At 42.7% G+C, this 22783-nt stretch overlaps 1 protein-coding gene across 2 annotated transcripts; it reads right to left on the bottom strand.

Annotated features, from left to right (window-relative positions):
- Positions 1-3618: 3618 nt before the first annotated feature.
- Positions 3619-22534, bottom strand: LOC149006123 (uncharacterized). 2 transcript variants are annotated; one of them, XM_089169460.1, is made up of 8 exons: positions 22191-22534; positions 7328-7477; positions 6012-6188; positions 5631-5713; positions 5461-5525; positions 5256-5358; positions 4182-4289; positions 3619-4090 (listed from the first exon to the last, which is right to left on the bottom strand). In XM_089169460.1, exons 1-8 carry the CDS (start codon positions 22330-22332, stop codon positions 3965-3967), a joined length of 954 nt encoding a protein of 317 aa, XP_089025586.1. In that variant the 5' UTR covers positions 22333-22534; the 3' UTR covers positions 3619-3964. The 2 variants fall into 2 exon arrangements, with proteins under 2 accessions (XP_089025586.1, XP_089025585.1); XM_089169459.1 differs by having other exon boundaries at positions 3623-4090; positions 5631-5719; positions 22191-22532.
- Between the last annotated feature and the right edge of the window lie 249 nt (positions 22535-22783).

Below are 22783 nucleotides of genomic sequence, written 5' to 3'. Positions count from 1 at the left end.
GATTTTCTTCCTTTTGCATCTGGCATCTGGATTTGTTCTCTCGTATTGTTTTTTTTCGATTTTCTTCCTTTTGCATCTGGTATCTGGAGATCTTGGTTTATGAGCATTTGTTCTCTGCCATTGTTGGGACCTCGCTAGGCAGTCCTACAAGTGGTATCAGAGCTTAGCAAGCGTTTGATCCTATAAGTGGTATCTGTAAGGAAGTCTGTAAAAAGAAAGTCGTTTTGAAAATTCACGTCCTTGAAATACATCATTTGGTGATTGAGTGCCGGTTAGATCGAACTACTGAGGCGTGGGATCAGCAACGTCGTCCTCGTAGCGGCTGCTACGGCGGACAGTGAGTTCCATTTGCATCTGGCATATGGAGTGGTCAACAGTGAGTTCCATTTGCATATGGAGTGGAGTGGAGATCGACAGTGAGTTCCATTTGTATCTAGCATATGGAGTGGAGTGGAGATCGACAGTGAGTTCCATTTGTATCTAGCATATGGAGTGGAGTGGAGATCGACAGTTAGTTCCATTTGCATCTGGCATATGGAGTGGAGTGGAGATCGACAGTGTGGTCAAGAGTGAGTTCCATTTGCATCTGGCATATGGAGTGGAGCGAGAGATCGACAGTGAGTTCCATTTGCATCTGGCATATGGAGTGGTCGACAGTGAGTTCCATTTGCATCTGGCATATAGAATGGAGTGGAGATCGACAGTGAGTTCCATTTGCATCTGGCATTTGGATCTTTTTTTTTTTTTTTTTTGTTCTATCGTATTCCTTTTGATTGAGTTCCATTTGCATCTTCTCTCGTATTGTTCTACTATAGTTTAGTGATGTTAGTTTTGAATACTCACATATTGGATGTTAGTTTTGAGATCTCCAAAAAATGGATCTAATGCATGATGCGATTGGGACAGCCATGGTTTTTAATGCATTTAATCATCTCTAGATTGTCTAATTCCTGGTGCACATGATCACAGGTTTTCTCTTCTTGGAGTCTAATATTTTTTGGATATCATAGAGGCCTAATGTGAATTTAAATCCATACAAGATTGCTAATACATTTTTTGACTGTTCTCTCGTATTGTTTTTTTTTCTCGATTTTCTTCCTTTTGCATCTAGCATCTGGAGATCTTGGTTTATGAGCATTTTTCAGATCGCTTCCAATTCCTGATGGCTCGTCCTCCTCTTTCTTTTAACCGGTTCGTCTATAGTACAGTGTTGAGAGGACGTGGAAAGTACAAATTCGGTGGAAAGAAATACTGACAGTGCGAACTCTGTTTCCAGGTTTTCAAATGGAACCTGAATATTCGAAGGCACATCCTGGAAATTCACAAGCGCGATAAAAGCGAAGTTCAATAGAGCAATGCACCGTCGCCGCCATGGCGCGATAAAGAATGTCATTCACGTAATGTTCTTCCTTTTGCATCTGGCATCTGGATTGGTTCTCTCGTATTGTTTTTTTTCGATTTTCTTCCTTTTGCATCTGGCATCTGGAGATTTTGGTTTATGAGCATTTGTTCTCTGCCATTGTTGGGATCTTGCCAGGCAGTCCTACAAGTGGTATCAGAGCTTAGTAAGCGCTTGATCCTATAAGTGGTATCAGATGTAAGAGGTCACGTGTTCAAATCCCCAATGATGTTATTTGGGGGGATTTTTGAAGGATTTTAGGAACTCGCCAGGTTTTGCTTTGAGGTTCAATTATCCAAAAATCTCGCTTTGGATAAAAAATGTCATTCGTGTCTTTCAATGACCAATTCTATCAATTCATTTCAATTAGGCTCTATTCTTTTCTAACTACTTCACCACTTGCCTTCTGATAATTCACTAAATTTCATTAGAAGGATTATTTAATGGACACCAGAAAAATTCAATTAAGTAGGTTCTGTAAAGCATCCCAAGACAAAGCGTTTCATCTTACAGTCTCGATAGCACATAGAAATATTCATTTGCACCGTAGAGTCTCTCCTCCCTTTATGTTCTCTCCAATTCCCAATTTCATTCTGTCATTCTGCTACGAATTCCCAATTTCATTCTTTCATTCTGTCATTCTACTACGATGGCTCATCCTCGTCCTTCGTTTGAAGATTTGTTAACTGAGACTGTTAACTGTGGATTTGGTTTTTATAAGTTTGGCGGCAATTACTGGCAATGCCCTATCTGTAAGAAAGTCTGTAAGAAGGTCATTTTGAAAATTCACGTCATTGAAATACATCATTTGGTGATTGAGCACTGGTTAGATCAAGCTACTTGAGACAGTTAACCGTGGATTTGGTTTTTATAAGTTCGGTGAAAAATATTGGCAGTGCCCTATCTGTAAGGGTGTCAATCGGTACGATTTCGGTACGCTACCAACTTTGAATACCGAAAACCAGAACCGAATCGTACCGAATTTAAACGGTATGGTACGGTTTCGGTATTTACAAAAACGGTACCGAATTCTTTTTTTTGCCATTGTTCTTTTTCGATTTTCTTCCTTTTTGTATCTGGCATCTGGAGATCTTGGTTTATGAGCATTTGTTCTCTGCCATTGTTGGGACCTCGCCAGGCAGTCCTACAAGTGGTATCAGAGCTTAGCAAGCGCTTGATCCTATAAGTGGTATCTGTAAGGAAGTCTGTAAGAAGAAAGTCGTTTTGAAAATTCACGTCCTTGAAATACATCATTTGGTGATTGAGCGCCGGTTAGATCGAGCTACTGAGGCATGGGATCAACAACGTCATCCTCGTAGCAACCGCTACGGCAGATAGTGAGTTTCATTTGCATCTGGCATATGGAGTGGTCGACAGTGAGTTCCATTTGCATTTGGCATATGGAGTGGAGATCGACAGTGAGTTCCATTTGCATCTGGCATTTGGATTTCTTTTTTTTTTTTTGTTCTATCGTATTCCTTTTGCTTGAGTTCCATTTGCATCTTCTCTCGTATTGTTCTACTATAGTTTAGTGATGTTAGTTTTGAACACTCACATATTGGATGTTAGTTTTGAGATCTCCACAAATGGATCTAATGCATGACGCGATTGGGACCGCCATGGTTTTTAATGCATTTAATCATCTCTAGATTGTCTAATTCCTGGTGCACATGATCACAGGTTTTCTTTTCTTGGCGTCAAATATTTTTTGGATATCATAGAGGCCTAATGTGAATTTGAATCCATACAAGATTGCTAATACATTTTTTGTAACTAAGATCTTTGTTACAATACTCAACACGAACTTCAAGTTTGTTCAGTTGGCTGGTAAAGTGATAAAGTCATTTCTAAACACAAGGATGTTATTTTGGGGGAATCCAGAGTAGGCACTTTGATGAGTATCAGTGGTACCAACCAGAGGATAAAACAGCAAGGATAGTAGCATCAACTAGATCAGTAACCTAGAATGCTTGGATGTCAGTTGCCACAATTCCAATCTTTTCATGAAGCTGGTATTAATCTCCTTCCTGTCTAATTGGGATTTTATTTTAACCCCTCAATTCATGGCTAGAGGAGAGACTGAAAGCTAATAAGATGACAGGATAAAGAATGTCATTCACGTTTTTCAATGGCCAATTCTATCAATTCATTTCAGTTAGGCTCTATTCTTTTCTAACTATTTCATTAGAAGGAATTACTTTATGGACACTAAAAAATTCAATTAAGTAGGTTCTATAAAGCATCCCAAGACAGAGCGTTTCATCTTGCAATTTGGAGTTAAAAGATTAATTCCTATCAGAGATTATTGGAAATAGAAATTTTGCCTTGGTGAAGGTAAATGCAATAAAAATGTCAAAGAAAACTAGGATAAGTGGCATCTTTGGCACAATTTCTCTATCCTAAGAAACTAAAAACAGCACCTGCTTCCAGTATTTACCCCAAGGAAGAATGTTTTCATTGAGAATTTGAACTTGACTTTTCAACTGAATGTACAAAGGGACAATGGAATATTATGACCATTAAGACCACCTTTAAACCATCAATACCATTATGAATGTAAAGGTTTCAAGCTGCTGCATCTGCTGCTGAAGGAACCTTCTTAAGGACATAAACAGGGTCTCCAATCTTAATAGCTTTTGTTTTCCCTAGATTTAGCGATTCCTTGCAAACTAAATTATGTCCAAAGTAAGTCTGCAAAAAAAAGAAAGTCATTAAACCATGTAAGTTATGTTGCTCCCCTGCATAAATGATAGCGACATACAGATCAGATCAGTTTTCTCACCCGTCCCTTTTGATCATTTGGACGTAGAACTTTGTCAGATCGGACCTTCATGAGCATTTCAATTGGTTCACTACCTGCAATCCCAGTTTCTTGATTGATTCCAGGTACCTACAGACAATGAGAATACACCATTTATACTGATGTTGACGCGATAATTACAATGACTAAATTGCATTACATATAAATTTCCTGCTGGGCTCTGTAGAATTGAATTTTTATTTATTATATTGCCATTGATCCCACTTTAGCAAACTCAGTAGAAGTCCCCAGCCATAATTTTAGCCAGGAGATGTAGCCCCTACACAACAGAAGGATGCATGGAAAGCATATATGGGGGGTCAGGATTCCCGCCTTTCATTGGTGCAGCGCAGTCACTATGTGCTCCTCTGTGCCTGCCTTTCAGGGCTCTTTGTTTTCCATCAAAGGTAGTAAGGAAAAACCAAATCAATTATTCAGAGGGAGTTAATGGATCATGCAGGCCAATGGGCATTTGGGCCAGCTCATTAGGGTGCAATACCAGACTTAATCACTAGGCTGATGGAGCTGGCAGTGCCTAGGCTTCTAGTTAAGGCCAAATAGTCAAGTAAGCTAGCAACGTTTGAGGGTAAGTTTTAATGAGATGGGCGTTAACTGCCTCCATGTCAAACTAAGTTGGCTAGGTATGTAGTGTTATGCAATATATAGATTAAATATCATATTAAAAAGATAAAAGAAAATCAGAGAATGTGAACTCATTGGCTGCACAGGGGATGGAAGATGGCCTGAGGCCTATCCTAAGTCCTAAGTGATCTGGTGGTCTATGCCCAGGCGAAAATTCAGATAAATTAGGGGGGGAGTGTTTGAAGAGACTTCAGGCAGGCCTGAACCCACCACAATCATAGCAATGCTGTAATTATACAGTTTGGCCAGCCCCATTTTTCGGGGGATAAAGCTGAGCTGCTGTTTTCTGTGCAGTTCAGATTTTCTGCAGGAGTACCAAGAAGCATAACACACTGTTCTTATAGGAAATATCAGGAAAAACTTTATTAACAAAAAAAAAAAAAAAAGATTAGAAGAGAAGATTATAGCCTTCACCTTGCAACGAGAGCATAACTTGACACCATAAAATGTTAAATCTTTTATTTTAAGTTCTGTCCATAAGTCTTCAGCAAATGGTTCGCATCCATCAACAAGGATGCTGAGACATTCAAATGAAGCAATTCATAAGATAGTGAACAAATTCTGGGATTACTTATGTAGTGATTATTGATCTAAACACATAAGAAATCCATTTACTTACTTGGGCCTGAAACGGTTAATAGCTATGAGCTCTTTGAGAAGTTCGTTTAATGCATTCAAAGATCCCTGCAAAAGAAAAAGAAAAATAAAATAAAATAAGATAAACAAGACATGCTTGAGACTCTCCCAGAAACTACCTCTACAGTTGCATTTCTAGTTGGCTTGACAAACCTGAGAAGCCAACATGAAAGGGAACATGTCAGAAAACATGGTTTTGTATCCAGAAGCAGACACTGGATCGACAGCCCTTGTTTCTGAAGCTACAGAGTAACAAACACACAAATGAACTGAGTACATTAAATTAAAAAAAAAACATGAAAATGAATGTCATACAAAAAGATTCAACTCAACTAAGCCTTACCCCAATTAAATGGAATTGAAATATATTGGTCATATTGAAATTTTTAATAGTTAAATTAGAGAGAGAGAGAGACAGAGACAGAGTCAGAGACTTAAAAAATGTGTTAATTTATCAAAAGGATTTTCTTTATTATTTAACTACTTAAAAAGTAACAGTCTACAAGCTTTAAAACACATAATTTTGAGACCTACCTTCAAAAAAACGCACTAAACAACAAGGTTCTCCAAGATAAGTTGAAAACCATTCTGATGCCTCTGGTCCTTCATCTAATGCAGAGCCAGACCACTCCCAAACAGAGGCCCCATCAATAACTCTGCCCTTTGCTTTTAGAGAAACCTCCAGTTTACTCATTCCAGGGGCCTTTAATACTGCAGGTGAAAGAAAATAGTTTTTAAAAATTCCAATAGAACACTTCTATTCAATGTAACAAACCAAACAATTATCATCTTATCCATTACAAACTGCAGCTGCTCTTTAAGTTTCAGCCAATGAAGTTATTCAGACGGCAAACTGAAAACTAAAAGTTATAGAAAATAGAAAACAGAAACATGATTGAGAATGCTGTCATGCTACTCTTTTTTTTTTTTTGGGGGGGGGGGGGGGGGTTCACAACCCATTTTAACAAATGTCCTCCAGTGAGTAGTGAACTACCTAGATATAGCTAAGGTGGCTCGACCTTATAATATTAGCTGTCCAACCCCTTTTAAAGAGAAAGAATGGGGGAGTGAAATAAGAATAAAGTATGACTTAGACAAGAAAAAAACATGGGTCCTGTGGATCCAGGGAGAGAGAGAATCAAAAAATGGAAGCAAAAACTTAAAAAGGGGATGAGAAGGGTGGAGGGACAACACTCCAAGAAAAAGTTCCCCACTACTTTATGCAATTATTGGACAGCTATGTTTTATGTTTTCCCTCACCAGCTAATGATAGACCAAATACTCCACTCTATATAATTGAAATAACGAACATTTTCTTCCGGTCATCAGTAAAACTAACAAGGAGATGAGAAATCAATGTGGCGGCAGATAATGCATAACCCAGTTCACAGGCTCCTGCTGCTGTATTTGGGAAGGGACATATTGTACACAGCCTCAATCCTGCTTCATGGGTTGTTTGCTGACTCTTAACTCATGATCACTGGGTCACCATTGAGCAACCTTACTGTTGCTCTGAGATCTGCCCCCTTTCATGTAATACACATTCACTAGGGGGGGGGGGGGGGGAATTGACAAAGAGAAGTTTTTCATCTGCTACAAATTCTAGAAGGAACCTCTAGACGCTCAATTGGATCTTCAGTTAACTGGAAAAGTCCAATATACCTACCTATGGAACATATTTCTACTTAAATCTGGTACCACAAGAACTATGGCTGCAAAAACATATTCAGCAACATGCAAATGAAAAACTGCAACTTGATACAGAAACACAAAATCCTTTAGACATTGAGAGACGTGGCAGAAAGACATTCTACATTCCATGAGGGGAAAAGAATATTACCAATCCTCACCTAAATATGACGTCTCTGTGGGTTCCCATCCTTCAGTAAATGCTTCATTTGGCAATTGCACCTCTACCAGTGCTAGCCTTGGATCAATTCTTTGTGTAATAGCCCTGCCTTTGGAATTTATAACCAGCCACTGTCGATCCCAACGGAAACCTGCAAATACAACAACAATGGAACCAAGTTAGACACTCAGATTCAACCATCAGTAGTCAGCTTACAGACTGGATGACTGAAATAGTCAAACATAATTTTCGGAGCTCATCTCAATATGGGTACAGTGATGAAGGTTGTGTTCAAGCATTTCACCACCACCTTGGTTGCAAAATAATGATCCGTATCACTGCCAGTTTCTACACTTAAAATGTAAATTTGAAAGAGAAAAAAAAAACACCAGAAAACAAAAAACAAAACAAAACTAGCATTAGCATGGAAAGAATCCAATACAGTGTAAAACAAGGAACTGAAACAGGCCCTGAAGAAGAAATTAAGCTGAGCGTATGAAATCCAAAATGTACTTCCACTGAGCCTGCGATGTTTTATAGTGGAAAACGTCTTAGAGAAAAATATAAGTTCACATTACGAATTGACATTATTTTATAAGAGTAATAGATCTGAGGTAAAGAAATTAAATCCTCGGCTCACCTATGGCTTTAAAATGCACCGTTCTTAGAGTTCACATATTGATATGGAGAGTTTATGATCAGACCGGGTTCATACCTGGTCCGACCCTCGACCCCGGTCGAGACGGAGAAAACCGAATCGCTCCCGAGCGAACCGGATCCGGAAGATGGCTTGCTGAAGAAGAAAGCTTATTCGGCTGCAAGCGTGCCCTAATCTTACTTATGGATTAGGGGAATCACCCTGATGACAGCAGACTCAAACTGACGGCTGCGGATAATCATCATCAAAGGGATAACTATCGCATAACCTAACGGTTATCTCAGGAGTCCTCTACTAGCCCAAACTAGTAGAAGTCTATTGCTCAACGGATCTCACTGATAAGATCCAACGACTACCCGAAGAAGGCTCGAGTGCATCCAACGAAGGAGTTTCGAAGGTACACTCTATATAAACCTCACTACCATACAAGGTGAGGGAGGGATCAATTGATCAAAAAGAATAATATCTGAGACTCAGGTTCAGATACATACTGATAGACCTAAACTATCAACGTTCTGCTATCTAGATCACCTTTCCCGTTTCTTCATTCATTAGCTCTGTGCCTCTAGCAGAGCCGTTTGTGATTAAGTTCATCAACTAACTTAGCCTTCGGAGGTGGATTCCCGACCCCAGCGGTCGGGCCACATCTGACGCTTTCGTTTTTGCAGGACATCACGTGGAGATCCAAGGGCTGAGCAGATTTTGGACGCATCATTTGGCGCCGTCTGTGGGAAACGACTTGAAAAGCCATGGTGACTAGATCAGCAGCCGCTGCACAACGCAATTCCGGTGTTCAGATACCTGGAGTGAATAATCCAGATATTCCCCAGGAAAGCCAAAATCCTATCGAAGTGGATGATGGCCAGGGGAGGACGTAATCCTCCTCCCCGATACAATCCAAGATCAATTGGATCGGGTAAAGATTCAACTCTTGGAGGTGAGCCAAGCACTCCGCGCGCTCACTGCATCGAGTGGTTTTACCACAAGAGCCTGATCAACGCGATTCAGGGAGACGTGCATTGCCATGTGACCAGAGAATGACTGAAGACCGGAATGTTGATCAGAATTTCCGTGAAGGAGACCGAGGACTTCGGAGGATTGATGATCAACCAAGGCAAGGCGATCGGTTCGACAGCACCGCAAGAGAGTACAACCGATTCAAATACAAGGTTGGATACGGGGGTAAGAACTCACTCACCCACCGTCGAAGAACCGTTCGTGATGATCGAGCGATTCGTGACGAGAGGAACGCTCGGGAAGGACGGGCTGTTCGTGATGATCGAGTAGCACGAGATGATCGTGTTAATCGAGGTCGTGATCATATATTGCTGAAGATCACCCGACCCAAATTGGTCAAGAATTGGCCAACATCAATGAGAAGTTAGGGTAGTTGGCTAAGGGAAGAATAACTGAGGATATTTACTCAGTCATTCGGAAGACTCCTTTTGCTAAGCCAATTGCGGGATATCGGTTTCCCCATAACTTCGTTTGCCTACCTTCTCAACATTCGATGGCTCCGGAGATCCAACAGCTCACATCGGCTATTACCAACGGACCATGGCAGTTTCAGTGTAATTCGATGAAATTTTATGCAGTGGTTTTCGGTTCATCTCTAACTCGGAGCGGCACAAAAGTGGTTTTCTAACCTCCCCTCGGGAAGGATCGTAAACTTTGACGAATTGGCGCGCCAATTCATAGGGCGATTCCAGAGTGGGATACAGGTCAAGAAAACGGAAGAAACCTTGTTTATTGTCAAACAAGGAAAGAAACGAATCGATCGGAGAGTTTCTCAAGAGATTCAACAAAGTGACAATGGAGATAGAGAACTTGGATGAACAAGTAGCCGTAACCGCTCTATTCACAGGACTCACTAATCGGAAACTCCCGGAGTTATTACTACAGGATATACCCACAACTTATGCCGAGTTGGTACAGAGATGCCGTAAGTGTGCTGAAGTCATGGAGATTCTAGATGCGCGCCAAGGAGATAATAAAGTCTCCAATAAGGAACAAAAGGCTCCCGAGCGAAGGCAGTAAGCCAAAGAAGAATGTTCGCGATCGGGTTGGAAAATCCCAGCCTTGGCGCCAAAGATCCCCCGGTAGAAGTGAGTACACTCCATTGAATGCTCCTCGGGCCGATATTTTAAATATCCTCAAAAGAAAAAATATTTTGAAGTGGCCGCCTAAAATTCTTTTGAAACCCGGGAGAGCAGCAGAGATCGGGAAAAGTATTGCCGATTCCACAAGGACTATGGTCATTACACTAATGACTGCCGTCATCTCAAGGCAGATATTGAGAGATTGATATCTCAGTGGACATCTCGTCCAGCTTTGTTAGCAGGAGAAGGGAGGAGCCACGTGGGCCACGTGCGGCTGCTCCAAAGAGGGATCGTTCGGTTAGTTCGTAACGATCGAGGGAGGCCCCGAAGTCTAAAAAAGGCAAGGAGGTGATTGAAGTCGCTACTCGGTCACCGATCCTTACCATCTTCGGGGGTCCAGAGCCCGAATCATTCCGGAGTCTAAAAACCAAATCCAAATTTGTTGGAGCTGGAGAGGCGCAGAGCGGAAGAAGCTGAATGGTGAAGATTCTATCACCTTTAGCGAAGAAGACGAGAGAGACGTTTGTTTACCTCATGATGATGCTATAGTCATCAAGGTAGAGATTGCACGGCGGGAAGTGCATAGAGTTTTGATTGATACAGTGGTCTGCAGCTGACCTAATTTCCTACTAAGTGTATCAAAAATTGAAGGTGGATCAGGACTTGATGAAACCTTCATCTACACACCTATATGGCTTTGCAGGGTCATCTCGCAGAGCGGAAGGATCGGTTCAGTTGGATCTATCCATTGGAAGTTTTCCTAAAGAAACAACTGTCCGAATCAATTTCTTGGTGGTTCGAGAACTACCAGCCTATAATATGATTCTCGGCGACCATCTTTATCCAAGATAGGTGCTATTGTTTTGACAAAGCACCGAAGATAAAATTCCCGATCGATATGGGAATTGGTCAAGTCTCCTCCGACCGTAAGATCTCGGCAAGCAGTGTTATGTTGCCTATTTAAAAGACAAGGAGGGTCCGAGGAAGGTAACTCGCCCTCCCATAGAAGTTCGAGATGATCGGGAAGAGACAGAGATGCAAAGGCCCGAACCAAAGGAGAAATCGGAGCAAATCCAGCCGTGTACCGAGGATGAGAAAAATATTACTTATATCGGGTCCGAATAGCTGGAAGGATTTAAAGAAGAGTTGAAGTTATTTCTTCAACAGAATAAAGATGTATTCGCATGGTCCGCCGAGGACATGCCGGGATCGATCGGGCCATTGCAGAGCACAAACTCGGATAGACCCTAAGGTGAAACCAAAGGATACGTAAAAGAAGAAATTTCTCTATTGAAAAGTATGAAGCCGTTCGGAGCGAAGTTGAAAAACTTAAGAATTCTGGTTTCATAGAACCAATCGAGTGCCCAACTTGGTTGGCCAACGTGGTGATGGTGAAAAAGGCGAATGGGAAGTGGAGGATGTGTATAGACTACACGGATCTAAACAAAGCTTGCCCAAAAGATTGCTACCCGTTGCCTCGGATTGACCTCTTGATAGATGCGATCGCAGGATATGAAACTTTAAGTTTCATGGATGCCTACTCAGTGGTATAATCGGATCCTTATGAATAAGGAGGATGAGAAGTATACGGCTTTCATGATCGATCGTGAAAGCTATTATTACAAGGTCATGCCTTTTGGCCTGAAAAATGCAGGAGCAACATATCGAGGGCCGTCAACAAGATTTTCAAAGAGCCGATAGGAAAGAATGTTGAAGCATATGTTGACGATATGCCGGTGAAAAGCTTTACAAAAGCAAATCACATTGCAGATTTGATCGAGGTTTTCTCAAGATCGAGGAAACATCAAATGAAGTTAAACCCCGAAAAATGCGCCTTTGGAGTCTCCTCGGGCAAATTTTTGGGTTTCATGGTATCACGGAGGGGAATTGAGGCTAATCCCGCCAAAATACAAGCTCGATTGATATGGAGGCTCCCAAAACCGTTCGGGGATGTACAATGTTTGACAGGAGAGTTGCTACCTTAAATCGATTTATCTCCAAGTCCTGGAGAAAATGTTTGCCTTTCTTCAAGGCACTTAAAGACCCGAAGGGCAGTAAGGAAGCAAAGTGGACCCGAAGAGTGCCGTAAAGCTTTCGAGGAATTAAAAGAAGCACTTGGACAACCACCGATCCCGTCCGTGCCAGAGAAGGGGGAAATATTACAGCTATATCTAGCGACATCCCTTTCGGCGGTCAGTGCAAGATTTGTTCGGGAGAAAGATAAGAAACAATGGCCGATTTACTATGTAAGCCACGTGTTGCTAGATGCGGAGACGAGATATTCGCAGATTGAGAAGCAGTGCTCGCTCTCATGATGGCCGCCAGAAGCTAAGGCCATATTTTCCAGGCTCATCCAATTAAGGTATTTACAACTTTTCCTCTTAGTAAAGTTCTTAACAAACCCGATTTGTCCGGAAGGATGGTATCCCGGTCGGTTGAGCTCAAGTGAGTTCCAAGTGAGCTTTAAGCCCGTAACCGCAATCAAGGCTCAGGCATTAGCCGACTTTGTAGTAGAAACTATCGCACCAAGTGGAACCCACCATGGAGGATCCCATTATACCAACCACTTGGGAGGTATATGTGGATGGTTCGAGTAATAAAGATGGAGCAGCGCCTGGAATTCTATTAAAAAGTCCAGCAGGATTTATTATTCGATATGCTTTGAGATTCGCATTTGATGCAAGTAATAACGAAGCGGAATATGAGGCCTCGATAGCAGGACTTCGGTTGTCAAAAGCATTAGCTATTGCAGATGTTACTATCTATAGTGACTCTCAACTTATAGTCAACCAAGTCCAGGGGGAGTATGGCATTAAAGAACCACGCTTGCAAAAATATCGGGAGATAGTGCAGGCATTTCAAAACCAATTTCGGAATTTGAAGATATCTCAGATTTCGAGGAATGAAAATTCAGTGCAAGATGAGCTATCCCGACTAGCCAATGCCAAGGAAAAGAATCTAGACCCTTCGGTCTACATTGAAGAGATAACTTTTCCAAGTTATCATGAGAAAGAAATTTCTTATATTGAAGGAGAACGTTGTCGGATGGATCCAATAATCGAGTATCTAAGGGATGACAAGTTACCCGAGGATCCAAAGAGAGGCAAGGTTGATCAAGATTCGATCAGCTAGATTTGTCATTCGTAATGGGAGACTATACAAAAGATCTTATGCTGGACCCCTTATGAGATGTATAGGCCCCGAAGGAGCAAAATCAGCTTTGGCCGAGGTTAATGAAGGAATTTGTGGCGCTCACATGGGGGTGGCAGAGCCCCGGCCCACAAAATTCTAAGACTTGGGTTATATTGGCCTAAGATCCAAGAGGCTGCTATGGACTACGTTCGTCGATGTAGTAACTCACAAATTCATGCTACAAGATCGAAGCGCCCGGCGGAAATTATGACTTCAATTCTAAATCCCATTCCCTTTGCAATGTGGGGAATTGATATCATGGGCAAATTCACCAAGGCATCAAAGTGACGGGAATATCCGATAGTAGCAATTGATTACTTCACAAAATGGGTAGAAGCTGCAGCACCGGCGACAATTACCGAGAAAAAAGTGGAGAAATTTGTGCTTGAATCAATCATATATCGCTTTGGGATTCCAAAGATAATTGTCACCGACCATGGTACTCGGCTCGATTGTCCACAATTTGAGCAATTTTGTGGAACATATATGATCGAGCATCGTATGTCCTCAGTGGCATACCCCCAAAGCAATGGCCAGGTAGAGGTTACTAACCGAACGCTACCGGAAGGAATAAAGAGAAGACTCAAAGCCGACAAAGCTTCTTGGGTCGAAGAACCGCATAATGTATCGTGGGCTTATAGAACTACGGTTCGAACACCTACAGGAGAAACTCCATTCAAGGTTGGCATATGGATCCGAAGCATTGGCACCTGTGGGAGATAATGGCGGGGACATTACGGGATCGTGAGTTCGAGGAAAAAGCAAATGAACAAGGACTGCTTGATAGTCTTGATTTGTTGGACGAAGTTCGGGCAAAGGCAATAGCACGAACTCAACATTATCAAAGAAGGATAGCGTCTCATTATAATACTCGAGTGAAGAATCGCTCGGTACTTAGCCGGAGATCTGGTGTTGAGAAACACCCTAGCTCTCCGACCCGCGTCACCAAAGAAAGTTGGACCCCTCCCGGGAAGGACCTTATATGGTTGTGAAACCGGTCGGTTCAGGAGCTTACAGTGCTGAAGAACATCGATTCCCGTAAAGAGTTGGATCGTTCGTGGAATGCTAGGCATCTCAAAAAGTTTTATCCTCGAGGATGATTTCAATTTTGTTCGCGATGTAATCATTTTCAACTCAATCAATGCAATTTTTGGCTTTCAACAAACTATCTTTTGATTGGGGGGCATCATACACCACATTCAAGAACAAGATCCAACTATAAGGCATCGGATGAAAATTCGTGTGGGTCCTTCAACACTTCAACGCTTATGGAAAATCTTTCGAACTTTCTTAAGTCGGGGCATCGGATGAAAATCCGAGTGAGTTCCTTTTGCAAGGCGTCGGTTTGAAACCCGAGTGAGTTCCTTCGAGACTTATTGAATTTTTGAATTACCTCCTAAGTATAAGGCACGGTTAAAACCCGAGTGAGTTCCTTCTCGACTTATTGTATTTCTCCGGAAATCCTTAAGTATAAGGCATCGGTTTAAAACCCGAGTGAGTTCCTTCTCGACTTATTGTATTTCTCCGGAAATCCTTAAGTATAAGGCATCGGTTTAAAACCCGAGTGAGTTCCTTCTCGACTTATTGTATTTCTCCGGAAATCCTTAAGTAAAGGCATTGTTTCGGCTGCATAACTAAGACCTAATGCAACGGCGATTCAAGTGGCTAGCAAAGTCCAAGATAAAGTAATTTCTTATTTCTTCGTAAGATCCAAAGAGGCCAAGTATCAAAACAATTACAAGAGCTGGATACAATCTCTCGATCAAAGAAGAAAGTCATTACAGTGATCGTTAACAAGTTATACAAGATCGACGCGACTTTGCTAGAACAAACATATAAGTCAACCATTGGTGGGGAGTCAAGGAAAAGAAGAGAAGAAATGAGGATTACAAAAATATTTCGATATTCAGAAAATCCTCCGCAATTTCATACTCTTTGTCCAAGCTTGTCCAGGAGAAGAATGGTCCTCGACCAAACTCGCATTCGGTACAAGCTCGTCATAATTGACTTCTTCCAAGCGGAGAATAAACAGGAGAATCTTCCAGATATTGCATAATATCCGGATCGGAAGGTGGAGGATCAATCTTATCCTTGGTCCAATCGGGAGGAGGAATACCTGTGTCGGTAAATACTTCAGGATGGCAAACAACAATGTAGGGAGTCGTATCAAAATGAGGATCTTTCCTTAATATTGATTCCCATACTTCGTTCTCACCATCCCGGTACGCCCGCAAGTTATAAGCATTCAGCATATCAACAAAAGGCTTACCGTGTAAATACTTGAAGACGCAGCTCGCGAACATCATTTGGGAGGGATTCGGGCAAAGGAACGACAGCTTGCCTTTCGGGTAACGTTTCGCATCCTTTGGCTCCCGACTTTCCAACTGCTTCGCTCCAATCGCCGGATCTTCTCCCCGGCATCATCCAAGTCCGACCGAAGACGACCAATCATTGAATTTTTTTCTCCCCACCACCTCCCAAGCTAGATTCCGAAGGCGAGCAATCTCAACATCTTTGGCTTCAGAGATTTCCCGAAGCCTAGAAACTTCATTGCTCAACCTATCGAGTCTAGTAACCGCTTCCACTTGGTTGTGGAAGTTACCAAGAAGACTCCCGCAAACAACTTCCGAGTTAGCGAGGAGCAGAAAAGTAATTTTTCAACATCAGAGGATAATGAAGAAAGACTTACATCACCAAAGTGACTTCGTAAAGACTTCATCTGGAAGTTTGGAAAGAACTGCGCTCTCGTAAGTCATTCGAGCAGCAAGACACCATTCCAACGCTCTCGTCAAACTCGTTTGACACTAATTCAGGCGAAGGATGAGAAGGATGAACTACACCAAGCAAAGGCCGAGCTTCATCACTTGTCACCCGACGGCGCTTCCTAGTGGCAAAATCCTCCAACTCGAAGGAGAGGAGGAGGATGCCAAACAAGCACCGGAGTTAGAAATAGGAGCAGCACCTGCTGGGACCACACCTTCATCGTACGCCAACATAGTTGCCTCGGATGCCCGAAGAGTCTCCTTCGGGGGTGCACCAACAAAGCTCACCCAGCCAGAGAGCGGGGCGGCAAGCACCATCGGCGACGGAGTGATCAAGATCTTCCCGGGAAAGATGAGCGATCACTTCGGGCAAAGGAGGCGCAGGGGACGGCATCAACGAAGCTGCAGGAATTCGACTTGAAGATTCACCGCCAGCCAGCCGCCTTACGCTTGGAGGATTCACTAGCTGAAACCACCGCACCGGCCCCAACCACCACCGACGGAACGCTTTTCTTACGAGATTTTGCTCGATAAAGTTCGGGTTGATCTTGGGAGCCACTATGCAAAAAAAAAAAAAAAACAGCCGTATCGCACGTAAATAAACGACAGCAACAACAATGGGGAAACCCTAGTTTTCTACAAACTTTCCGATGCACCAACAAAATAAACCCCAAGTATAACTACCGTGCAGTTTACTCGGGGGGGAAGTGGGGAAAGAGATGAGTAATCAAAAAACTCACTTGTTCGTAAATGGATAGAGCTGTCGTTGGAGTACGAGGAATACGGAAGCAGCCGAAGGACGAAAGGTTGCTTTGGCACTTTAGCAAATCTATCTTGCGAAGTCGGGATAGATGGAGAGTACCCACGAAGGCTTTAAATAGCCTAAGGTATAAGACGACGGTTGAAGGCTAAGGACAACCGACGACCCAGATCGAAATGACGCTTCGAAATCCGCAAAAAGCAAGATCAACGGTCGAAGGGATGCCACATGGAAACATGTGGAAGCGAGCACCTGATGCAGAGAAACCTCCAATCGTCGCACTGCCATTAAAATAATGGATGTATTTCCGATTCATTGGAAACAGTGAATGGTATACAAAAGTAGGAAAACGTTTGAACTTCGCAGAAGGGAAACGTGCGGACTTTGCAATAAATGAAGTAGTGGGGAAGATTAACGCATCTTCCCGAAACGCATCTTCACAATATTTCTACAAGATTATTATCCGGCGAGGAATGAAAAGTTAAGTGATAAGTTTTATCATTAATACTTTGATATTCAAGGCAAGATTTCGGCAGGAGACGGGGAAATTTTGAGGCCAACATGAGAAAAGAAATGTCTATTCATTAAATTGAGGGTAAATCTTTACAAAAGAGCAACTCCCTAAGCCTTTTCTTCATTGTTGCCCGAGGGACCCCTGGGTCGGGAGGACTTTTCTCAGACCATGAGAAGAGCCTTCCTCAAGAGTGGCATCGGCTGAATTCTCTACAACAACAACTTGAGACTCGGCTTGTGATTTCTCCTCCGGAAGTGCCGGCTCGTCATTCGGATATGCCTCATATTGAGGGTCAGCTGGAAAAGGATCATCTTCTCCCCGAGCCCATCCGGGGAGATCCATACCAACTTTCCCGAAGACCTCTGGGTGGCATACCTCACGAAAAGGAGCAATGTCGAAGTCGTGGATCGTTCCAAGGATCCGCTCCCAAACGTCGTTACGCCCCCATGCGATAGGCTTGAATGTTGTAGAAACCTAGCAATTCGGAGAAAGGTACGCTGTTCCGGGTATTTCCGAATGCACTCCTTCCGAAGGTCCGGCTTTATATGCTCGGGCTTGCTAGGGATCGCCAACTTCAGATGCTCTTCGAGCTCCCTACTTTTGATTTCAAGGCTGTCACCAAACAACGTGGCAGCTGCCTTTTGCTTCCCGGCCTCGCGCTCGGCAAGAGAGACACGAATTTTCGAAGCTTCAAAAGCTTCCTTGAGGGAGATCACTTCTTCCTCATGCTTTTTCTCGCAGCTCCACGGTAGCTGCACAGGCACTGGTCTATTTCCGCAATTGGCCTTGGCCAATTTCTCTTCACAAGTTTGCAGCAAGGAGCCGGTGCGACCGACACGGCTCAATGCTTCCATGTGTTGATAAAAGCTCAACACAAAGCATTCCCGGGAAGACGGAAGATATCGAAGAAGTCATAAGAAATTATGAAAACATAAGTAAGCAAGAAGACCGGTACCTTGTAGATTGACTAACAAGGGAGGTGTCATCCAGGGCTTCAAACTCCCGGCGATCGAAGGAGCAAGACCGAGGGAGCTCCACTCTGCAGCTTTCTCGAGATCCCGAGTAACCCCGTCGGTAATCTTCAGTGGTCCACTTGGGGGATGAAGACTTCCTCACCATCCGTCGAAGCTTTGGATTTTTTATTGGAGGGAGCACCAATTGTGTCATGCCTCCTCTTGGTTCGGGCGGAGGAAGAGACATTAGCCCTCTCCACCATTGGTTTCTTCCCTTTACCCGAAGCATCGCCACAGCCCGATATTCCCGATACCCCCGTAAGAGGGGTCGGGAGAGGGAAGAGAAGCCTCTTGATCTGCGGTCAAGACCCCGGGCGATCGTTGCTCGGCTGTCACAACGGCCCTAGAGGCCTTCACCCGCAGGCTTTCGTGGTTCGTTCCGGGAGGCACCGCAAAGAAGAAGGACAAGAATCGGAATTCAAGACATATCACTTCAGCCAAATCAAAGGATGATGGTTAGAAGCTCACAATGAGCCAAGCCCGTCGTGTGAAGGATGGAGTTATACTCCACTTCATATCCATGTATCTCTTGATACCACGGAATGGATTTGATCTTCCCGATGGCCGCCTCGTCTTCTCCGGATAAGGGAAGGCCCCGGTTACTTTCGGACGAAGAAGTAAACCTCCTTCGGTGGTCGGGAAGTTAAGATCTGATGGAGGCGCTCGACAGAAAAAGTATCGTTCGCGCCATCTTTTGTGGTTAGAAGGGCAAGTTCCTTTGACAAGGATGCTGCCCCTCCAATCAAGTTCAGCCTTATTGCGTTTGGAAAGAAAGACCCATCCGGGAGGATGGGAGATAGAAAGAACATGAAAATGTACAAAAAGAGAAAGAGATGGCGTAATGCCAAGCTCAAAACACAAACCCAAGAAGCCGACAATGAGACGCCAGCTATTTGGGAGGAGCATTCCGGGACAAATGTTCCGATGATTCAAAAGCTGCGGAGAATAAAGGATTAAAAAAGGGAAAGCGAACCCCGCTTTCCAGGTGCATCTATATACAGAGAAAATTCACCCGAAAGGGATGAATCAACCCTCTCATCAGGGTGGGGAGCCCTAACCTGATAAGAGGAAGGAAGGTCAAAATCTTGGACAGCTGAAAGAAGGGTTTCTCCATTATAAATGGAAGGAACAGAGCCAGGTCCACCATTGGACCCTGAGGTTTGAGGCTGCCTAGAAGACTCGACGATCTTGGAAGATCCAGACTCGAGAAGGACAGGAGAAGTTTCGGTTTTTCTTTCAAAACTTTTTTGAGAAACTTCAGCGAACTCCTGCCAGAGGACGGTTAGGGTTTTGTTATCACTATCCGATCGTTCGGGAGCGAGGGAGAAGCAAAAGCATCATCGCTATCACCAGCATGGGGTACTAAAGAAGCCCTATCGTCCGCCATTACTCGTTTCAATAAACTACAAAAAGAAAAGACCAATAAACTTACTGATTCGGTGAGACGGAAGCTTGAGAGCAGGAAGGCGCGAAGCAGACAACAAAGGTTCAAATTCCAGACAGGAAGAATGAAACCTACGAAGACAACGAACCGCTTTTAAAACTCCCGCACGAGTGTTCGGGAATCTGAACGATCGAGATTGATTCAAAATCAACGATCAAGATTGAAAGACGTTTTGAAAGTTTGAACTCACGAATCCGAAATAGGCGTTCGGAAACCGTCGCTTAGATGACATGAGCCACGACAGATCAGCTGCAACGAAGATACGTGGCCTTACACTCACAACGCTCGAGGAAAAGTGACCACCGCATTAAATGTGATATGACATTTAATGAAGCACGCAGAGATCATCACCTGACGACGAACCCAGTTAAAAACCAAGCCCTCGGGATCGACCGAACGCTTGGTCTGGGGGGCTCGTGATATGGAGAGTTTATGATCAGACCGGGTTCATACCTGGTCCGACCCTCGACCCCGGTCGAGACGGAGAAAACCGAATCGCTCCCGAGCGAACCGGATCCGGAAGATGGCTTGCTGAAGAAGAAAGCTTATTCGGCTGCAAGCGTGCCCTAATCTTACTTATGGATTAGGGGAATCACCCTGATGACAGCAGACTCAAACTGACGGCTGCGGATAATCATCATCAAAGGGATAACTATCGCATAACCTAACGGTTATCTCAGGAGTCCTCTACTAGCCCAAACTAGTAGAAGTCTATTGCTCAACGGATCTCACTGATAAGATCCAACGACTACCCGAAGAAGGCTCGAGTGCATCCAACGATGGAGTTTCGAAGGTACACTCTATATAAACCTCACTACCATACAAGGTGAGGGAGGGATCAATCGATCAAAAAGAATACTATCTGAGACTCAGGTTCAGATACATACTGATAGACCTAAACTATCAGCGTTCTGCTATCTAGATCACCTTTCCCGTTTCTTCATTCATTAGCTCTGTGCCTCTAGCAGAGCTGTTTGTGATTAAGTTCATCAACTGACTTAGCCTTCGGAGGTGGATTCCCGACCCCAGCGGTCGGGCCACATCTGACGCTTTCGTTTTGCAGGACATCACGTGGAGATCCAAGGGCTGAGCAGATTTTGGACGCATCACATATATACACAATTGTTGAGTTGGGAAAAAGTCAACTGTAGCTAGACTTTTTTTTTTTTTTTTGATGAATAAATAAATATATTAAAACAGGAAAAGGAGAATAAGGTCTCTAATTAGGAGACCAAAAAGAAGAGCTAAGGCCCCAGGAGACAACAATAGCTAGACACTTATTTGGAAATGCTGTGAGTCTTGTACATAAAGATATTCGGTAACCTTTTTCTTTTCAAACATGAACCCTTCAATGAGTAGTTTCTGTCCGTAAAAGATATATATGTTTTTGTAACTTTGCCTTCCTAACATATATCGTATACCCAAAATTCATGTCTAAATTATGTGTTAGCTTTCATTTTTCTCCCTTTTAGCTTTCTTGCTTAACAATATGATACACCATATTCAAAGCAAATAGACAAGAACAGAAAGCGAAACACTTTAGCTACTGTATTCTTACCTCAAAATTTTCATGCTAGGGTTCGTTTCCCCTTCAAATAGATTATGCAATGTTGTCATCATAATTGTCAACTGAAAATTTTATATACCCAAGCCTCAAAAATTGTCATGCTAGAGTTTCTTTCATCTTTGAGGAAGATTTAGTGAACATTCTTCTCATATTTGTCAACTAAAAAACTAATCCATGTCCTAATATCTAGATTATAAAAGGTTTCTTTATGTCAAACTCTATTCATGTTATACACAACAACTCTGATTGCATCTTTCTGCGAGATTCCACCCTCATCCATTTTTGCTACAGCACGCCAATAAAACTATCATCTTTCTGATCTAATAAAAGTTTCCCCCTCATAAAACCCAAGACAATACACAAAAATCGGTGGTTAAAGTAATTTTCAGACGTGGAATAATTAGCACAGATCACATAGGTTTGGGGAAGTAATCAGGAACAGTAAATCCTTCAAGTTCAACTGATTATTTACAGCAACTTCAACACCAGGAAATGCTAGGAGCTGATCAAATACCTGCTCCCTATCCAAGAAAAGGGATTTATAGGAATGAAAGATTCATGGTAAAATTAATGCAAAGAATTTGACTATGTTGAAGATTCATGTCAGGTGGGGGGTTTCAGCCAAAAATCAACCACTTTCGTATTAGAACATTAAAGGGGGGAAAATAATGACAAACAGAGAGGGAAGCATCAGTGCTGTATATAAAATATGGATTGATGTAACAGGACGGAATCTCCATAAGTACATAAGAGATTGGTAGACTGAAGAATCAAATAAAACTAAAGAAAATAGTGATACAAGTAGATTGCATGATAAAAATGTAGTACTGGAAGGAAGTGGGTAGTTAATTTTACCAGTAGAAGTGATGGGTGCTTCAGAGACAGAGATTCCTCTACATGATTTTACGGGATAGATAAAAATTGATGATACTTGAGCTACTGGTTCAGCTTGACTAGCACCAAAGACAGACTGAAACATAGATGAAACCTTCTCCATCGTCGCTTGATTACTCTCCCAAGCCTGATCACCAAGGCAACCTCTTCTTCTGTACCTATCTTTCTTTCTAAGCTGAAATAAAAAGCAGAAAAGCAGGCGTGGTGCGTGCCTATGAAAAATCTACATGAAAAACGATGTTTCAGAAACAACGATAGATTCGACCTCTGTTCAAGAAAAAGAAAAATAAAAGGATTGGTCCAAAAATACACAATAATGGATGAATCACCAACAATAGTATATGCGTGTATAATCCAAAAATCGTGTGATTCTAAGTGGACCCAGAGGAAACCCATTTGTTTTTTACGTGCAGAAAAACAAAAGAAAACACAACAGAAGATTAAATAATGCGTGTATTAACTATAAAGTGGGACGTGCTTCAATGCTGTGCAATTAATATACAGCAAAATACAACATAAGATTAAGTCATGCTTGCATTAAGTGGGTCATATTT

Source organism: Hakea prostrata, chromosome 9, assembly GCF_041222555.1.
Source record: "Hakea prostrata isolate BN-2017 chromosome 9, UWA_Hpros_2, whole genome shotgun sequence".
Lineage (NCBI taxonomy): Eukaryota > Viridiplantae > Streptophyta > Magnoliopsida > Proteales > Proteaceae > Hakea > Hakea prostrata.
This window is presented reverse-complemented; position numbering and strand designations above follow the sequence as displayed.

What these genes read in the sequence shown, in the direction of transcription:
- LOC149006123 (XM_089169459.1), bottom strand. Translation starts at nt 22,332, where the DNA reads ATGGAGAAGGTTTCATCTATGTTTCAGTCTGTCTTTGGTGCTAGTCAA. An exon ending in ATTAACCGTTTCAGGCCCAA is followed by an intron (nt 5,359 to 5,460) that starts GTAAGTAAATGG and finishes TGAATGTCTCAG; the next exon opens with CATCCTTGTTGATGGATGCG. An exon ending in CAAATGATCAAAAGGGACGG is followed by an intron (nt 4,091 to 4,181) that starts GTGAGAAAACTG and finishes TTTTTTTTGCAG; the next exon opens with ACTTACTTTGGACATAATTT.